The following is a 19,488-nucleotide window of genomic DNA, read 5'->3' as shown; positions in this document are numbered from 1 at the left end:
ACTGTCTTGATGAAAAACTGTATTTGTTGCTTACCGCAACCATACTTGTCATCTTTTGAAAACTACCTTTAGGGAGACTGAGCACGGTAAGATTTTGGGACAAACTGTGCTCCAAAAACACCCATAATATTCATAAAATAGATGAAACGGTAACCCATATTAAAGGCACGTTACAACTTCTGCAAATGTCGTAGATGTGACCTGGATCCTTCTATAACACTACCAAACACAGTGATGAGCTCTGTGACGTCTGAGAAGAGAAAGTGGATGTTGCTTGCAGTCCTATGTAACACCACATGTACCACCCAGTGATAACACTACTAGTACATATAATATAGTAGATGTTACCTGCAGTCCTCTGTAACACCACAGATGACACACATTAACTCTCTGAGTACATATAATGTAGCTACCTGCAGTCCTATGCAACCTCACATCTAACACAATGATAACTGTCTGAGTACAGATAATGTAGATGTTATATGCAGTTTTATTGAACACCACAGATAACACAGTGATAACTGTCCGAATACAGATAATTTAGTAGATGTCACCTGCAGTACTATGCAACACCACAGATAACACAGTGATGACTCTCTGAGTACAGAAGATATAGTAGATGTCCCCTGCAGTCCCATGTAACACCACAGGTGAAGCAGTGATAACTGAGTACAAATAATGTAGTTGATGTTATGTTCAGTCCTATGTAACATCACAGATAACACAGTGATAAATCTCTGAGTACAGATAATGTAGTAGATGGCACCTGCAGTCCTATGTAACAGCACAGAAAACACAGTGATAAGTCTCTGAGTACAGATAATGTAGTAGATGTTACCTGCAGTCCCATGTAAAACCACCAATGACGTAGTGATAACTCTCTGAGTACAAAGAATGTAGTGGATGTAACCTTCAGTCCTACGTAACAACACAGATAACACAATAATTGTATGAGTATAGATAATGTAGTAGATATCACCTGCAGTCCTATGTAACATCACAGATAACACTGACAACTCTTTGAGAACAGATAATGTAGAAGAAGCTACAGTACCCGCAGTCCTATGTAACACCGTGGATAACAGTGATAACTCTCTGAGTACAAATAATATAGTGGATGTTACCTGCAGTCCTATGTAACATCACAGATAACATAGTGCTATAGCTTTTGTTCAGGCCATTTTCAGTAGTTTGTTTTAATTTTTCTGTTGAACCATTAATATTCAGCAAATCTAAATTGAAAATAACTTTTGTTGGTTTCAAGTTATTTCAGTAACCGTTGTGGGTTTTTCTTACTTTAACTGTAAGTACCAACAATTGTGCCCGCGTCTGTAGGTGCGCATTGCTGCACTGCCCCTTACTGTACAAGAAGGTCCATGGTAAAGGAGTTGATTTACAATAATATCAGAATTAATATTAAACAGGTTTAGAGTAAAACATTTTCAATGATGACAAAGTCATGAACTGAGGCTAATTAAAACATTATTTGCTTGTGAGATTTTCGAACAGTGTCTAACAGTGGATACAGTCCATGCTGACACAACCAATTAACATAATGAGAATCCAGGAAAACTGACAGGTTGTCGGCATGAGAATTGTTTGGCAGCCACTTCTCCCCCTGCTCAACAGAAGTATCATACATCGTTAGCCAACCCAACTTTTATATATCATACAATTTTAGAATCTGGATGTATTTTTCACCAACACTAATTGTATCTTGTTAATGCGTCCCTTTAGTGGCTGAACTAGTCTGCTACTATTACATAGTGGTTACAGCACCAACACAGCTTATCTATTTAAAGGGAATCTGTCAGCAAGTTTTTGCTACCTCATCTGAGAGTAGCATAATGTAGGGGCAGGGACCCTGATTCCAGCGATGTATCACTTAATTTACTGGGTGCAGTAGTTGTGACATAATCAAAGTTCTTAGTTATAGCATGCAGCAGAGCTCTGAAAGCTAACTCCACTCACACCAGAGCTCTCTGTGTACACTGTCTATCAACAGTGAGCAGCTTATCACAGGAGGGGCGTGGTTGGACCAGGGCTCTCTTACACTGTGGTCAGAGCAATGATAATCTCTTAGAGATAAAACCTTCATTGTAAGTAAACAACAGCACATAGCCTAGTAAATGACGCATCGCTGAATTCAGTGTCTCAGCTGGTACCTCATGATGTCCTCAGATTACCCAGCAAAAATCTGCTGACAGATTCCCTTTAATCACTTCAGATGATATAGTTGCCCTCATTGTCACTTAGATTCTAAAGGTATAGTTGCAAACACACATGCGAATAAACTATTACTGAAATCACAGAGGGAATGATTTATTACAAAATGACCTATTGCTTAAATCAGGTTTTTTCTGTAACATGTATTTTTTTTTAAATTGGCAATGTTTTTTTCATATCACAATCTGTAATAAAAAATTGATATCATGCAAATTTCACACTGCGACTTAGACTCACACGTGCTATTCAGGCAGACTCTTCAGAAGTCTTATTTTCATCACAGTTAGGCCATGGCACCACTATCAGTATTTGGTCAGTATCCGGTCAGTAATTTTCCTCAGCAGTGGGAGCCAAAACCAGGTCAGGAACAATCAGAGAAAAAGGTATAATAGAAACAAGTCACCAATTCTGCATTTATCATCCACTCCTGGTTTTGGCTCCCACTCCTGAGAAAAAAATACTGACCGAATACTGATCGAATACTGATAGTAGGGCTGTGGCCTATCTATCTGTGGCCTTAGGAATACAATGACGGGTGACACTTCTATACACAGCTGACAACACGAGATCCACCAATCACAGTAAGCGATGCCACAGTTGTCATTAGGCGCCTCAATACAAAAGATATGGTCTCAGTCAGTCAATTCTGCTAAAGTACATGTAGAATTCCTGGAAGAATAGGAAGTATAAATCTAGATGAGCCACACAAGCCAGTATACAAATAACAAGATTTCTATAATTTTTTTAATGCAGACCATGATATGCATAACAAAATTACCTTGATTTTTTTCTAAAATCACATTTAACCCATTCACAATACAACCAATTTCCGTTTTTGCTTTTTCATTTTTTCCTTCCCTTCTTCCCAGTGCCATGACTTTTTTTATTTTACTGTCCACATAGACTTATGAGGGCTGGTTTGTTGCTGGACCAGTTGTACTTTTGAATGACATCACATTCATTTTACCACATATTGTATTGGAAAATGGAAAAAAAACTTCCAAATGGGGAGAAATTGGGAAAAAAACGCAATTCTGACATTGTTTTTTAGAAATTGTTTTACGGTGTGCATTTTGTAGTAAAAATGACCTGGTAATATGATTCTCCTCATCAGTATCATTATGATGATATAAAATCAGTAGATGTCCAATTTTATTTATTATCTTAGTAGTGAAAAAAAATGCAAAGTTTGCGAAAAAAAAATGGGGGTTGTGTCACCATTTTCCAAGACCCGTAAAGTTTTTTTTGTTTTAGTTGATGGAGCTGTGTGACAGCTTATTTTTTGCAGGCCGAGACAAAGTTTTTATAGATATCATTTAGGTATAGATGTGATATTTTGATTGCTTGTTATGGCATTTTTTGTGGAATTGCGTAGATCAAAAAACGTAATTTTGTAAATCTTGGTTTCATTTTCATTGACAATGTTTACCGATCAGATTAATTATTTTTATATTTTGATAGATCATACTTTTCTAAATGCGAGGATACCACATATGTGTATTCTTTTTTTTTTTTTTAATTATATTTTTTTTAAAATAGGGGAAATTGAAATGGGTGATTTAAACTTTCATGTTTTTTTTTTGTTTTGTTTTTTTCATATTTTTTAAAAAATTTTTTTTTTACTTATCACTTTCTTTAATAGTCCCCTTAGGGAACTTGAAGCTGCGATCATCTGAACACTTGTACTATATAAAGCAATACCACACTATTGCTTCATATAGCAAAGATCATGGTTCCCATTGTAGAACGGCAACAGGCTGGGTTTCAAAAGAGCTCTGTAATGACAAGTATGAAGGTCTTCAGCTGACCCCGGCTGTCATAGCAACCTATCAGTGACCCATGATCACATCACTGGCGCACCGATGGGCCATGGAATGATGCCAGCAAATGTTACATGCCACTGTCAGAGATGATTTAACATTTAACAGGTTAACGATTGCAGACGGAGCTCTGCAGCACCCGCAATTGTTAGGAGTAGATCCTGGCTGTAACACACAGCTATCACCTGCCGGGTATGGCATGGGCTCACCCCATGAGCCAGCTACATATAGCCATTTCCAGCTTGCGACATACATGTATGGTCCATGTCATTAAGGGGTTAACATAAAAATATAATTTAAACCCCTTATGGGTTTTTCCATTTTTCCTGCTTTCATTTTTTCTTTGCCTTCTTCCAAGAGCCATAACTATTTTATCCTGCCTCCACCATAGCCGTATAAAGTCTTGTCATTCAAAAGCACAACTCGTCCTGCAAAAAAAACAACATCCATTTTGTCATTTGATGTATTCAAAAGCGAGAAAAAAATCCAAGTGTGGTGAAATTGAAAAAAACAAAGTTCAGCAATTGTTTTTGAGTTTTGTTTCTATGATATTTATGTGAAAATGACCAGGCAATATGATTCTCCAGGCGATGTCAAACTTACATATTCTTTTATATAAGTCGTGAAAAAAATTTTGTAAATATGTTAAAAATATTTTTGTTTCTGAGGCCTTTTCCTGAGACTTATTATTTTTATTTTTCAGCTGAAGGAGCTAGGTGAAGACTTGTTTTTTACACCTTTAACTGACATTTTCATTGACACTACTTTAGGGTAGATATGATGTTTGGATCGCTTCTTATTGAATTTTTGTGGAGTTACAAGGACCACAAAAACAGAAATCTAACCTTTTGATTTTTGTATGTTTTACCGATCAGTTTACTTAATTTTATATAATGATACATCAAACTTTTACAGGAGCGGTGATTCTAAATATTTATTTTTTTATTTTCTTAATATTTTTATTTTTAATTGGGGAAAAAAGGGTGATTAAAATTATGTTTTTTTTAATTTCCAAATATTTTTTAAAACATTTTTCTTCGTCCCCTTAGCGACTTAAACCTACAATTGTCTGATCGCTCATAAGGCATACTGCAATACCACTGTATTGCAACATATAGTAACAATCACAGTCTCCTAAGAACACACATTACTTGAGCTCAATGCATACAGCCGCTCTCGACGAGGGCTGTACATGGACGGTGCTTGTTAAAAGGTTAAACACCAAGTAATTTTACGATAACACATTCACTTTTATGTTTGCGATATTACATTTGCCAATTAAAGACAATAGCCCACATTAATCAAAAATAGTGTAATTTGAGCCAAATCGTTAGTGGACTCACTAGTACTCCACCACTCCATACTAATGAAATAGTGAACAATAATGACAAATTTGGAGAAAATTTCATAAGCACAACTTTTTAAGTATAGTGGTCGACTTCCCAATGTTAGATAGAAGCCTGAGACAAATGTTTCAAATGTTGCAAGTCAGTTCTAAAATGTTTGCACAAATTGTGACTTTTATGCATTTTAATTGTGTAAAAAATTCCCAATGTTAGAAAAAAACAGACCAATGAGTCACTTTAATGAAGAATTTTGCATAAATTGCAATGCGTGTTAAAACTAGTTGCAACATAAATGTATTTGATCCAAGAACGATATCACTAGTGATGAGAGAGCATGCTCGCCACTGCTCGGTACTCGCCCGAGCATCTCAGTACTCGAGACGCTCGGAGCTCGCCGAGTACTTGCGCGAAGCTTTGGCGGATGCTCGGGTCCCCGTCCTGAATGTTTGGTGCTATTTAGAGCGCCAATTAACATGCAGGGATTGCCTGCCACTTACTGTAATGCCGCAGCCATGTTTGTTGTGGCATTACAGTGATTGCCCAAATCGATGAGAACAGTGCTCAGTGAAACAGGAAAAGCCGGCAATTCATCAGCAGCATACACTTATAACATCGGTACCCGATAATTTAGAACAGAAAGAATAGAGCATCACACATAGATTAGATAGATAGAAACATGCCAGTCACATATATAATAAGTACAGTGACAGTGTTGGTTACTGTACTTGTCATTTAGTGTTAAAATAAAGGATTTATTAAGAAAAAAATTGGCGTGGGGTTTCCCGTAATTTTAGTCTCTAGCGGAAGTTAAGCAGACGGCTGGGGCAGATGTTTGAAGCCTGGGAAGTGGGTAATACCCATGGAGCTTCCCAGGCTACTAATATCAGCCCCCAGCTGAATACCTAGCCTTTACTAGCTATTAAAATGGGGGCCCCCCAAAAAAATGACGTGGGGCCCCCCTATTTTAATAGCTAGCAAAGGCTATGCAGACAGCTGGGGGCTGATATTAATAGCCCAGGAAGGGTGCCATGAATATTGGCCCCCTCCCAGGCTAGAAACACCAGCCCTCAGCCACTCCAGAAATGGCGCATCCATAAGATGTGCCAATTCTGGCACTTAGCCTAGCTCTTCCCACTGCTTTGTAGCGGTGACAGTGGTAATAGGGCTGGGGTTGATATCAGCTTATAATGCCAGCTGACATCAAGCCCAGGTTAGTAATGGGGAGGAATCTATAAGATGTCCCCATTACTAACCCCATAGTGAAAGTGAAAAAAACACCAACACCCAGAATAAAATCTTTTATTTGAAATAAACACACAATACTTTAATATTCTAAATTAAACTCTACTTACCATTACTCCCATTCCAGCTGAATCCCATGTCTCCTGCAATAAAAGTAAAATAATTAACAAACCTCATCCTTACCTTTCCATGGTTCCCACGACGGCTCCAGCTCTGTTACATTGAGAGGGCAGGCTGGACCGTAGCAGCCCTATTACCCCACTGCCACCACTACAGGGCAGTGGGAAGAGCGAGGCTAAGTGCCAGAATTGGCACATCCTATGGATGCGCCATTTCTGGGGAAGCTAAGGGCTGGTGTTTCTAGCCTGGGAAGGGGCCAATATTCATGGCACCCTTCATGGGCTATTAATATCAACCCCCAGCTGTCTGCCTAGCCTTTGCTATCTATTAAAATAGGGGGACCCCACGTCATTTTTTTGGGGGTCCCTCATTTTAATAGCTAGTAAAGGCTAGGTATTCAGCTGGGGGCTGATATTAGTAGCCTGGGAAGCTTTGTGGGTATTACCCCCTTCCCAGGCTTCAAACATCTGCCCCAGCCGTCTGCTTAACTGTATGCGGCTGATGAATTGCCGGCTTTTTTAAAGAGATGGATGCGTGAAAATCGGAGGGCACTAGTGTGTTCCGAGTGCCCTGCTATGTTTTTCATGCACCCTCCTATATACCCTGCCTGCCTGTCTGCCTATATATTCTGCCTGCCTGACATGTTTCATTGTGCACTGTTCCCATCGATTTGGGCAATTTTTAGGCCCTCTGCAGACCGCCGGGGGGGACCGCCAGAAAAATGCTCGAGTTTCCCATAGACTTACATTGGGCTCGTTGCTCGGGTCGAGCACCCGAGTATGACGATGTGCTCAGCCGGAGCTTTGAGCACCCGAGCATTTTAGTGCTCGCTCATCACTAGATATCACCTTTCTAGACTATATGATGCTTTCCTGACTTTTATGTAGAAATTCAATCATACTTCATTCGAAAAGGTTAATCCCATCCTTTTTTCTCAGCGTTTTTTAATTTTGGCATGGGTAAAAAAAAAACGGTGTATTAATGGTGAAAACATTGATAAGTATGACTCTTTTATAGGTATTCATAGGTATTTATAGATATTTATGACAATGAAATAACACAATCTGAAATGTCACAATGTGATATGGTCAAATCTTGGTGCAGAAGCAATGATAAATGTCCCCTATGTGTCTCATTTATTAAAACTGTCAAAGAGTAAAACTGTCTTTGTTGCCGAGATCAACAAATCAAAACTCAGCTTTAGGCCTCATTTAGAACGTCCATGAACCACGTATGTGTTGTATCTGTGATTTTCATGGATAGAGAAGACACCCATTAAACTTTAAGGCGCTGTTCACGTCTGTGTTTTTTTGTGGAGACATGTCCATTTTTGATTGGCGTCATGGATTAATATTACCCATAGAAGTCTGTGGGTCTGTGAAACCATCTGTGATGCCATTCATGTGAAATCAGTGTGCTGACGGTAAATGACTAGTGTTGAGCGATACCTTCCGATATCAGGAAATATCGTATCGGATTGGATCGGGCCGATACCCAAAAAGTATCGGATATCGCCGATTCCGATACCGGAAACCAATGCAAGTCAATGGGACACAAATATCGGAATGAAAATAAACCCTTTCTTTCCTTGTAGGTTAATTCTACATGAAGTAAAACAACTAAGAATAATGTAGAATGACATGAAAAGCCGGCAATTCAGCAGCGGCATACACCAGTACCCGACAATTTACAACAGAAAGAATAGAGCTTCACACATAGATTAGATAGATAGAAACATGTCAGTCACATATATATGAAGTACAGTGACAGGGTTGCTTACTGTACTTGTCATTTAGTGTAAAGGATTTATTAAAAAAAATATTAGTGTTTTCGTGCACCGTCTCTTTAAAAAAGCCGGCCGGCAATTCAGCAGCGGTACCCGACAATTTATAACAGACAGAATAGAGCTTCACACATAGATTAGATAGATAGAAACATGTCAGTCACATATATATGAAGTACAGTGACAGTGCTGCTTACTGTACTTGTCATTTAGTGTAAAGGATTTATTAAAAAAAATAATAGTGTTTTCATGCACTGTCTCTTTAAAAAAGCCGGATGGCAATTCAGCATCTGTACCCGACAATTTATAACAGACAGAATAGAGCTTCACACATAGATTAGATAGATAGAAACATGTCAGCCACATATATAAGAAGTACAGTGATAGTGTTGCTTACTGTACTTGTCATTTAGTGTAAAGGATTTATTTAAAAAAATAATAGTGTTTTCATGCACTGTCTCTTTAAGAAAGCCGGCCGGCAATTCAGCATCTGTACCCAACAATTTATAACAGAAAGAATAGAGAATCACACATAGATTAGATAGATAGAAACATGTCAGTCACATATATATGAAGTACAGTGACAGTGTTGATTACTGTACTTGTCATTTAGTGTTAAAATAAAGGATTTATTTAAAAAAATATTGGCGTGGGGTTCCCCTTAATTTTAGGCTCTAGCGGAGGTTAAGCAGACAGCTGGGGCAGATGTTTGAAGCCTGGGAAGGGGGTAATACCCACGGAGCTTCCCAGGCTAATAATATCAGCCCCCAGCTGAATACCTAGCATTTACTAGCTATTAAAATGGGGGAACCCCCCAAAAAAAATAACGTGGGGTCCCCCCTAATTTAATAGCTAGCACAGGCTAGGCAGACAGCTGGGGGCTGATATTAATAGCCCAGGAAGGGTGCCATGAATATTGGCCCCCTCCCAGGCTAGAAACACCAGCCGTCAGCCGCCCCAGAAATGGCGCATCCATAGGATGCGCCAATTCTGGCACTTAGCCTCGCTCTTCCACGCTGCCCTGGTGCGGTGGCAGGGGGTAATAGGGTTGGGGTTGATGTCAGCTTATAATGCCAGCTGACATCAAGCCCAGGTTAGTAATGGAGAGGCGTCTATAAGACATCCCCATTACTAACCCCATAGTCAAAGTTAAAAGAAAACACAAACACCCAGAATAAAGTCCTTTAATTGAAATAAAGACACAATTCTTTATTGTTCTAAATTAAACCATACTTACCATCACGCTCATTCCAGCTGAAGCCAACGATCTCCTGCAATAAAAGTAAAATAATAAAGCAACCTCATCCTTACCTTTCCATGGTTCCCAGGACAGCTTCAGCTCTGCTATATCGAGATGACAGGCTGGACCGCAGCAGAAAGCTGCCATCCAGCCTGTCATCCCGCAGACACTGAGAAGCGCAGGCATGCTTGCGCTCCTCAGTGTCTCTCTGTGACGTCATCCAGATGAGCCGAGTTCATGTCCAATGAACTCAGCTCACCTCATGCACGTCACTGACAGTGTGGGAAAATTCTCACGCTGAAGTGCTGAGTGCAGGAGAATTTTCCCACGCTGTCAGTGACGTACATGAGGTGAGCTGAGTTCATTGGACATGACCTCGGCTCATCTGGATGCCGTCACAGCCAGACACTGAGGAGTGGAAGTATGCCTGCGCTTCTCAGTGTCTGCGGGATGACAGGATGGATGGCAGCGTTCTGCTGCGGTCCAGCCTGTCATCTCGATGTAGCAGAGCTGAAGCTGTCGTGGGAGCCATGGAAAGGTAAGGATGATGTTGCTTTATTATTTTTCTTTTATTGCAGGAGATCGTTGGCTTCAGCTGGAATGGGCGTGATGGTAAGTATGGTTTAATTTAGAACAATAAAGAATTGTGTGTTTATTTCAATTAAAGGACTTTTTTCTGGGTGTTGTGTTTTTTTAAATACTTTACTAGAAATTCATGGTGGTCATGTCTAATATTGGCGTAACCCCATGAATTTCGGGCTTAGGGCCAGCTGATAATGCCAAGCTGGCCTTAACCCCTTTATTACCCAGTGAGCCACCGCACCAGGGCCCTGGATGAGTTGGGTACAGCGCCAGAAGATGGCGTTTCTATGAACGCGCGCCATTTTCTGGGGCGGCTGCGGACTGCAATTTGCAGCGGGGGTGGCCCAGAAACCTTGGGTCTCCCTGCGCTGCGGATTCCAGCCCCCAGCTGCCTAGTTGTATCTGGCTGGGCACAAAAATAGGGCGAAGCCCCACGCATTTTTTTTTTTAATTATTTCATGAAATTCATGGAATAATTAAGAAAAAAAGGGCTTCCCTATATTGTTGTGTCCAACCAGGTACAAATAGGCAGCTGGTGGTTGGGGGCAGCCCATTCCTGCCTGCTGTACCTGGCTGGACACAAATATAGTGCGAAGCCCCACGTCAATTTTTTTTAAATTATTTCATGAAATAATTTTTTTAAAAAAGGGCTTCCCTATATTGTTGTGTCCGGCCAGGTACAGATAGGCAGCTGGTGGTTGGGGGCAGCCTGTTCCTGCCTGCTGTACCTGGCTGGACACAAATATAGGGCGAAGCCCCACGTCAATTTTTTTTAAAATAAATCCTTTATTTTAACACTAAATGACATTTGAGGAGTTAATAAAGATGCAGTCCCTAAATTATTATTTATTTTTTAATTAATTTTTCCCAAAACTTTTGACGTGGGCTTCGCCATATTTTTGTATGCCAGCCAGGTACAGCATCCAGCTTCTATGAACGCACCATTTTCCGGGGTGGCTGCGGACTGCAATTTTCAGCGGGGGGGGGGGGGGCAGAAAGCTTCGGCCTCCCTGCGCTGCAGATTCAATCCCCCAGCTGCCTAGTTGTACCTGGCTGGACACAAAAATAGGGAGAAGCTTCACGTATTTTTTTTTTTTAATTATTTCATGAAATTCATGAAATAATTAAGAAAAAAAGGGCTTCCCTATATTGTTGTGTCCAACCAGGTACAAATAGGCAGCTGGTGGTTGGGGGCAGCCCGTTCCTGCCTGCTGTACCTGGCTGGACACAAATATAGTGCGAAGCCCCACGTCAATTTTTTTTAAATCATTTCAGGAAATTCATGAAATAATTAAAAAAAATTGATGTGGGGCTTCGCCCTATATTTGTGTCCAGTCAGGTACAGCAGGCAGGAACGGGCTGCCCCCAACCACCAGCTGCCTATTTGTACCTAGCCGGACACAACAATATAAGGAAGCCCTTTTTTTTCTTAATTATTCCATGAATTTCATGAATTTAAAAAAAAAAAACGTGGAGCTTCGCCCTATTTTTGTGTCCAGCCAGGTACAACTAGGCAGCTGGGGGCTGGAATCTGCAGCGCAGGGAGGCCCAAGCTTTCTGGGCCCCACCCGCTGCAAATTGCAGTCCGCAGCCGCCCCGGAAAATGGCGCGTTCATAGAAGCGCCATCTTCTGGCGCTGTACCCAACTCATCCAGGGCCCTGGTGCGGTGGCTCACTGGGTAATAAAGGGGTTAAGGCCAGCTTGGCATTATCAGCTGGCCCTAAGCCCGAAATTCATGGGGTGACGCCAATATTAGACATGACCACCATGAATTTCTAGTAAAGTATTTAAAAAAAACACAAACACCCAGAAAAAAGTCCTTTAATTGAAATAAACACAAAATTCTTTATTGTTCTAAATTAAACCATACTTACCATCACGCCCATTCCAGCTGAAGCCAACGATCTCCTGCAATAAAAGAAAAATAATAAAGCAACCTCATCCTTACCTTTCCATGGCTCCCACGATGGCTCCAGCTCTGCTACATCGAGATGACAGGCTGGACCGCAGCAGAACGCTGCCATCCAGCCTGTCATCCCGCAGACACTGAGAAGCGCAGGCATACTTCCACTCCTCAGTGTCTGGCTGTGACGGCATCCAGATGAGCCGACAATGAACTCGGCTCACCTCATGTACGTCACTGACAGCGTGGGAGAATTCTCCTGCACTCAGCGCTTCAGCGTGAGAATTTTCCCACGCTGTCAGTGACGTGCATGAGGTGAGGTCATGTCCAATGAACTCGGCGCACCTCATGCACGTCACTGACAGCGTGGGAAAATTCTCACGCTGAAGCGCTGAGTGCAGGAGAATTTTCCCACGCTGTCAGTGACGTGCATGAGGTGAGCTGAGTTCATTGGACATGACCTCGGCTCATCTGGATGCCGTCACAGCGAGACACTGAGGAGCGCAAGCATGCCTGCGCTTCTCAGTGTCTGCGGGATGACAGGCTGGATGGCAGCGTTCTGCTGCGGTCCAGCCTGTCATCTCGATGTAGCAGAGCTGAAGCTGTCGTGAGAACCATGGAAAGGTAAGGATGAGGTTGCTTTATTATTTTACTTTTATTGCAGGAGATCGTTGGCTTCAGCTGGAATGGGCGTGACTGTAAGTATGGTTTAATTTAGAACAATAAAGAATTGTGTCTTTATTTCAATTAAAGGACTTTTTTCTGGGTGTTTGTGTTTTTTTTAAATACTTTACTAGAAATTCATGGTGGTCATGTCTAATATTGGAGTGACCCCATGAATTTCGGGCTTAGGGCCAGCTGATAATGCCAAGCTGGCCTTAACCCCTTTATTACCCAGTGAGCCACCGCACCAGGGCCCTGGATGAGTTGGGTACAGCGCCAGAAGATGGCGCTTCTATGAACGCGCCATTTTCCGGGGCGGCTGCGGACTGCAATTTGCAGCGGGTGGGGCCCAGAAAGCTTGGGCCTCCCTGCGCTGCGGATTCCAGCCCCCAGCTGCCTTGTTGTACCTGGCTGGACACAAAAATAGGGCGAAGCCCCACGTTTTTTTTTTTTTAATTATTTCATGAAATTCATGGAATAATTAAGAAAAAAAGGGCTTCCCTATATTGTTGTGTCCGGCTAGGTACAAATAGGCAGCTGGTGGTTGGGGGCAGCCCGTTCCTGCCTGCTGTACCTGACTGGACACAAATATAGGGCGAAGCCCCACATAATTTTTTTTTAATTATTTCATGAATTTCCTGAAATAATTTAAAAAAAATTGACGTGGGGCTTTGCACTATATTTGAGTCCAGCCAGGTACAGCAGGCAGGAACGGGCTGCCCCCAACCACCAGCTGCCTATTTGTACCTGGTTGGACACAACAATATAGGGAAGCCCTTTTTTTCTTAATTATTCCATGAATTTCATGAAATAATTAAAAAAAAAAAAAAACGTGGAGCTTCTCCCTATTTTTGTGTCCAGCCAGGTACAACTAGGCAGCTGGGGGATGGAATCTGCAGCGCAGGGAGGCCCAAGCTTTCTGCCCCCCGCTGAAAATTGCAGTCCGCAGCCGCCCCGGAAAATGGCGCGTTCATAGAAGCTGGATGCTGTACCTGGCTGGCATACAAAAATATGGCGAAGCCCACGTCAAAAGTTTTGGGAAAAATTAATTAAAAAATAAATAATAATTTAGGGACTGCATCTTTATTAACTCCTCAAATGTCATTTAGTGTTAAAATAATGGATTTATTTAAAAAAAAAATGGCGTGGGATCCCCCATAATTTTAGTCTCTAGCGGAGGTTAAGCAGACGGCTGGGGCAGATGTTTGAAGCCTGGGAAGGGGGTAAAATCCACGGAGCTTCCCAGGCTACTAATATCAGCCCCCAGCTGAATACCTAGCCTTTACTAGCTATTAAAATGGGGGACCCCCCCAAAAAAAATGACGTGGGGTCCCCCCTATTTTAATAGCTAGCAAAGGCTAGGCAGACAGCTGGGGGCTGATATTAATAGCCCAGGAAGGGTGCCATGAATATTGGCCCCCTCCCAGGCTAGAAACACCAGTCGTCAGCCGCCCCAGAAATGGCGCATCCATAGGATGCGCCAACTCTGGCACTTAGCCTCGCTCTTCCACGCTGCCCTGGTGCGGTGGCAGGGGGTAATAGTGGTGGGGTTCATGTCAGCGCCAGCTGCCATGAAGCCCAGGTTAGTAATGATGGGCGTCCATAAGACACCCCCATTACTAACCTACAAAGTGTTAAAAAGAAAAAACACACTACACCCAGAAAAAAATAATTTATTTGAAATAAAACACACAATTTTATTTAATTCTTAGTTTACTAAAAATAATAGTTACCTGTCCACGTTCCTGCGCTGATCTCCCATGCACAGCTGTCACATCTGGAGATGGTGACAGCTGTGCATGGCTGCTGTAAGCTCACGCTGCCGGGAACACGTCCGCTCCCGGCAGCGGGAGCCACTGACTGAGGTCACCGGAGTGCATTCAGGCAGCGCAGCTCCGGAGACCTCCTTTACGGCATTGCTGTACCGTGGGAATTTCTCACGATACAGCAGGGCCGTAAAGGAGCTAACCGGAGCAGCGCTGCCTGAACTCCGGTGAACCCTTACGGCCCCGTCATTCTAGCGGCGGCAGCGGTTCAGAGCGGTCACATTCTATGTGGCTGCTCTGAACTGGAGATCTTCGTGGGACACTCGTGGACTGCTACGGAGGGGTAAGGATAAGGTTGTGGTTTATTATTTTATATTTTATTACAGGAGATCGATGGCTTCGGGGAATTAGGTGTCTTGGTGAGTATAGGTGTAGTTTTTTATTTTTTACTTTATTTTAGGTGGCGATCGGCGGGGACAGGTAATGTATAAACTAATTTATTGTAGGTAACCACTGGCCACCAATGACATGTATCTAACATTTATTGGGGACACAGTAGGGCAATTTAAATAGCAGGATCAGTCTGATGGGAACTACTGCTCCCATCGAGCTGATCCTGCTGGCAGGAGTGGACGGGGGACAGACATAGGCCGATGGGAGTAGTAGTGTCACATCGGCCTATGTCTGCCTGCACGCACACACCCGCACAGACACCGCACACACCCGCACACATCGCACAGACACCGCGCACACCCGCACAAACATCGCGCACACACCCCGCACACACACCCCGCACACACACTAATCATGACGGGCTGATGGTCTGGGAGGTGAGGCTGACCTGTGCGGCCGTGGGAAAGTTCATGTGAGTTCATGCAGTCAAGCATGAACTCACATGAACCCTCTGAGGGCACCGCGGCTAATTCAAATGAACAGCTGATCGGCATCAGCTGATACCTCAGCTGTTCATTTGAAATAACCGGCGGGAAAGCGCAGCACAGAACGGGAAAGCCGGCGGTGAAGTCTTTTCACTGCCGGCTTCGCCGCCCGGGTCCTTCACTCCCCGCTCCTTGGAGCTGCGCTCCCCGCCCGGTCCTAACTTACGATCGGGATGGGAGGTGGCGAGGGGAGCGGAGGATCGGGGTGGGAGGCTGCGGGGAAGCAGTATGGGGCTGTGTGATTGTTTAAAAGCCGGCGGCTTTATACCGCCCGCCGGCTTTTAAACAATCAGGAGAATTCTCCCCCGCTGGGATGGCATTCTGATGACAGGCTGGATCGCGCTGCCATCCAACTTGTCATCCTTCACAGACACTGCAGAGCGCAGGCATTATGGGAACTTCCGATTCCGGTATCCGATATTGTAAAAGTATCGGAATTAAGTATCGGAATTCCGATACCGCGAATATCGGCCGATACCCGATATTTCAGTATCGGAATGCTCAACACTATAAATGACATTTTAATGAATAGGAGAAGTTGGCAAATAATTTTTTCATACGTGAAAATAACTTCTGAAATATTGATGGGGAAAAAAATGACACACTGATGAAAATTGGATCCAAAGTACTGATGACACTCAGACCGTTTTTTTGCGTTCGTGAAAAATCACAGAAGTCTGAAGGAGGACTTAATTTTCTAAACTGCTCTGGAACAATGAAAGCTGAGCTCTGAGTTGCTGTTTTGGGCAACAAAATTGGTTTTATGCTTGGACAGTTTTGATAAATGAGTCCTGATTTCTTTTATTTACTGCTACGTTTTCAGAGTAAAAACTTGACAAATAATAATGCAAAAAAGTAACCAAAATGTAAAAATTGCTAGAAACGCATTTCACAGCGCTACCCTGCAACCAAATTTATTCCATGTGATGTCTTGAAGCTCATATATACTAATTAGAAATGTCATCCATAAGCATCACGTAAGAGGTAAAATAAAGGGGCTACCTCACTGTCATCCCAACTATTGCCTATTCTCCAAAGATAACTAAGTACATGAAAAGGAGGTCTTTCTACTACACATAAAGAGAATATAGGTGTGCTGGTTAATGGTAAGATGTCTTATATGCATGCATTTACAGAAGGTGAATGGCAGAAGACAGTCACACTGAATTAACCAGAATGGGGTTAAGTGGCATGACTGTCTAGTGGGGTTAGTTAAGTTTACACCAAAGTTTTCTAAACTTTGTTAGAAAGATTAGAGGTAGCAGAGAAATTGGATTTTTTATCCATTATTATTGGAATGTTTTAACTATAAAACAATTCTATGCAGATATTTTTGCTGTAATAATTTAGCTATGCCCACAATGCATCTACCCTACTCCAGAGGCTGTCCTACTCAATCTAAGATAAGTCCTTGCAATGCTACATGGGCAGTTAGTAGAATCTGAAATGCAGCACTTAGAAAAAAGACTATGAGCCCGATTCATAAAAACTTTTATGCTGCTGTAAAAGGAACCATAATTTTGACACAACTGAAGCCAGTGCTAAAATTGTGCTACTTTTGGCATTCTCACGCCATTTTCACCCAGCTCCGACAAAGTGTGTACAGATGAGAAAGAACGGGGTTATGGCGACCACCGCTAGTCAGATTCATGACAAACGGTGATGTTCGCCATGCCACAAATCTTACTCCAGCAGAGGCTGGAGTAGGATTTGTACTGAGGTGTAAGCAGGTAAAAGAATGCAAGAGTGGAGACACAGGTGGAACAACAGTCTATTTCTTTTATTTAACAAACTAATATTAAGGATAAAACACATATAATACAATCATAATATTCACAATATTTAGCAGTAAAATTGCAGGAATTGGCACAACAGTATAAATTATAAGAATGCACTAGAATTCTGGGATCGGCAACTTAAAATGATCTACCGGAGGGAAGGGGAAATAAATTGTCATTAATTATACCGGGCGAGAGGCCGTCTTGGAAAGCCTTGCCAGTACTTTGTTCCTGTTACAATTCGCCGCCCGTTCCTCCTGTCACCCTCTATTCTCTTTCGCAGCACTGCTCTGGCGTCTGCTGGGCCCCGTCTTGCTATTGTTTTTCCCTCTATTTGCGCCCGATACCATGTGTCCCTGCCAGAGGTAACGGCCTGCCTCGCACGTCTTTCTTGTTCACTGGCCCGACCATAAATTTCCGACCTGACACATCCAGAACTTCTGCAATGTCCTGCCGCTGGCGAGCACGTCTGAGAACCATGCAGCCGTAACTCGCTCCTGTCCTGTGGACCGACGTTACTCAGGTGAAGAACCTTTACTCGTGTCGCTTGGGTCTTTGGGGTTTGACTGTCGATGTCTGAGCTGGGAACCTTGACTGGCGTTGTTCGGGTTTTCGGGGCTTGACCGTCGACATCTGAACTGGGAACCTTGACTAACGTCACTCGGGTCTTCGGGGCTTGACTGTCAACATCTGAGCTGTGTAAGTGCGCAGCATTTCTCTTTCTCATAGGAACTCCAGACGGTGTCGAGGCTCCTTCCATCTCTCTTCTTGGTGACAAAATCACCTCAGCCATTGTGTAAATGCTCTCTTTCTCCTCAGCTGGTCTCCCTGACATCCCCTGACCTGAAGTCCTCATCAATCCTGTCCCCTCTGCTACACTTCTTTGCCATTCTGGTTCCGCAGTGTTTGGTCTCCTTACAGAGGCACACACAAAGTTGTACACCACTCGTCCCACATTTTAGATTCATGAAGAGAAGAATATGCCTCTTCATAAATCTGGAGCATCTGACTCCATCACATTTCCTCATCAACACCGACGTGAGAAATGCTGATGAATCGAACCCTATGTATGGAAACCTAATAATTGCTACAGCAGTTATCTACCAAGTGAACACATTTCTAATATTGTTAGTGGAAGAAAACAATAGAAAGAGTAAAAGTCATACTGTAATAGGTGAAAATATGGACAGGAGAGCTGCTCTCTTTAAGGGATAAGAATTATTTATTTCTTTAGTTAGGAAGTGCAGGTGGGGACAATTCAATCATACTGTATAATTTCTTGCTGTTTTTCAACTATTTTCCCTTTTTTTCCCATCTTTTACTTTTTCAAACATTTATCTATTCTTACTTATTTTTCTACTAATTTCTTGTTGTTTTTCTACTACATTCCTTTCTTCTGTTTCCTTTCTTTTTCAATCTTTTATCTATTCTTATTTATTTTTCTCTTTTTCTTTAATGTATTCTTAAACGCTTGATAATTATATGCATTTACTTCTTGGAATTCTGCAAACCCTGCAACCAATTGTTTCCTATAAATTGTAATCCAATCTTTCACAAGACTACTAGAAACAAAATTACCTACTCAGTGAACCATTCCATGAGACTAAAGTAGTTACTGCAAAGTTTCTATGCAATAATCAAAGTGTATTCCAGAAAAATGTGTTGTAATATTGTAATGTTCAATCTTGTAGACGTTATAAAAATATCCTCAGGGGTCTTGGACACCACATAACAAATACATTTACTATGTAAAAATGAAGACTTGAAATAGCAATGAAGATTCCCTGAGTTGTCAGACCTGTTAAAACTGCTTTGAGAGTGAGTAACCGATCAAGTAAGTCACAAAAGCTTATACTGTAAATTTGACCTGCGGGTCAAATTTCTTGAAGAATATTTTGATATCTGCTACTCTACTGAATTTGAAAGCTTGTGCGTAACGTAATAAGACAACAGTCCAATATAAACATTAGCAAGTCTGAGAAAACAGAAAAAAATAGGATTGTCTACTACAGTGGCCACCAAAAGTTTTGCATTTTTTTTAAAAGTGTGATTACTTCTGTCTGGTTGTTGTGATTCCCTT

At 42.1% G+C, this 19,488-nt stretch overlaps 1 protein-coding gene across 2 annotated transcripts in view; it reads right to left on the bottom strand.

Annotated features, from left to right (window-relative positions):
• Nucleotides 1-19,488, bottom strand: part of FSTL5 (follistatin like 5) — a 1,189,778-nt gene that overhangs the window by 1,130,377 nt on the left and 39,913 nt on the right. The window contains exon 2 of one of the 2 annotated variants that reach the window (XM_073644479.1): nucleotides 839-918. The exons of the other annotated variant lie outside the window; for it this stretch is intronic. Within the exon in view, the coding sequence (XP_073500580.1) occupies nucleotides 839-850 (12 nt within the window). The 5' untranslated portion in view covers nucleotides 851-918. The remainder of the gene's footprint in view (nucleotides 1-838; nucleotides 919-19,488) is intronic. 2 annotated transcript variants of the gene reach the window in all.

This window comes from Phyllobates terribilis, unplaced genomic scaffold (assembly GCF_046119375.1).
Source record: "Phyllobates terribilis strain yellow unplaced genomic scaffold, ASM4611937v1 Scaffold_1__5_contigs__length_1240528914, whole genome shotgun sequence".
Classification (NCBI taxonomy): Eukaryota; Metazoa; Chordata; class Amphibia; order Anura; family Dendrobatidae; genus Phyllobates; species Phyllobates terribilis.
The sequence above is the reverse complement of the archived record's forward strand: the minus strand, read 5'-3'. Positions and strand labels throughout refer to the sequence as shown.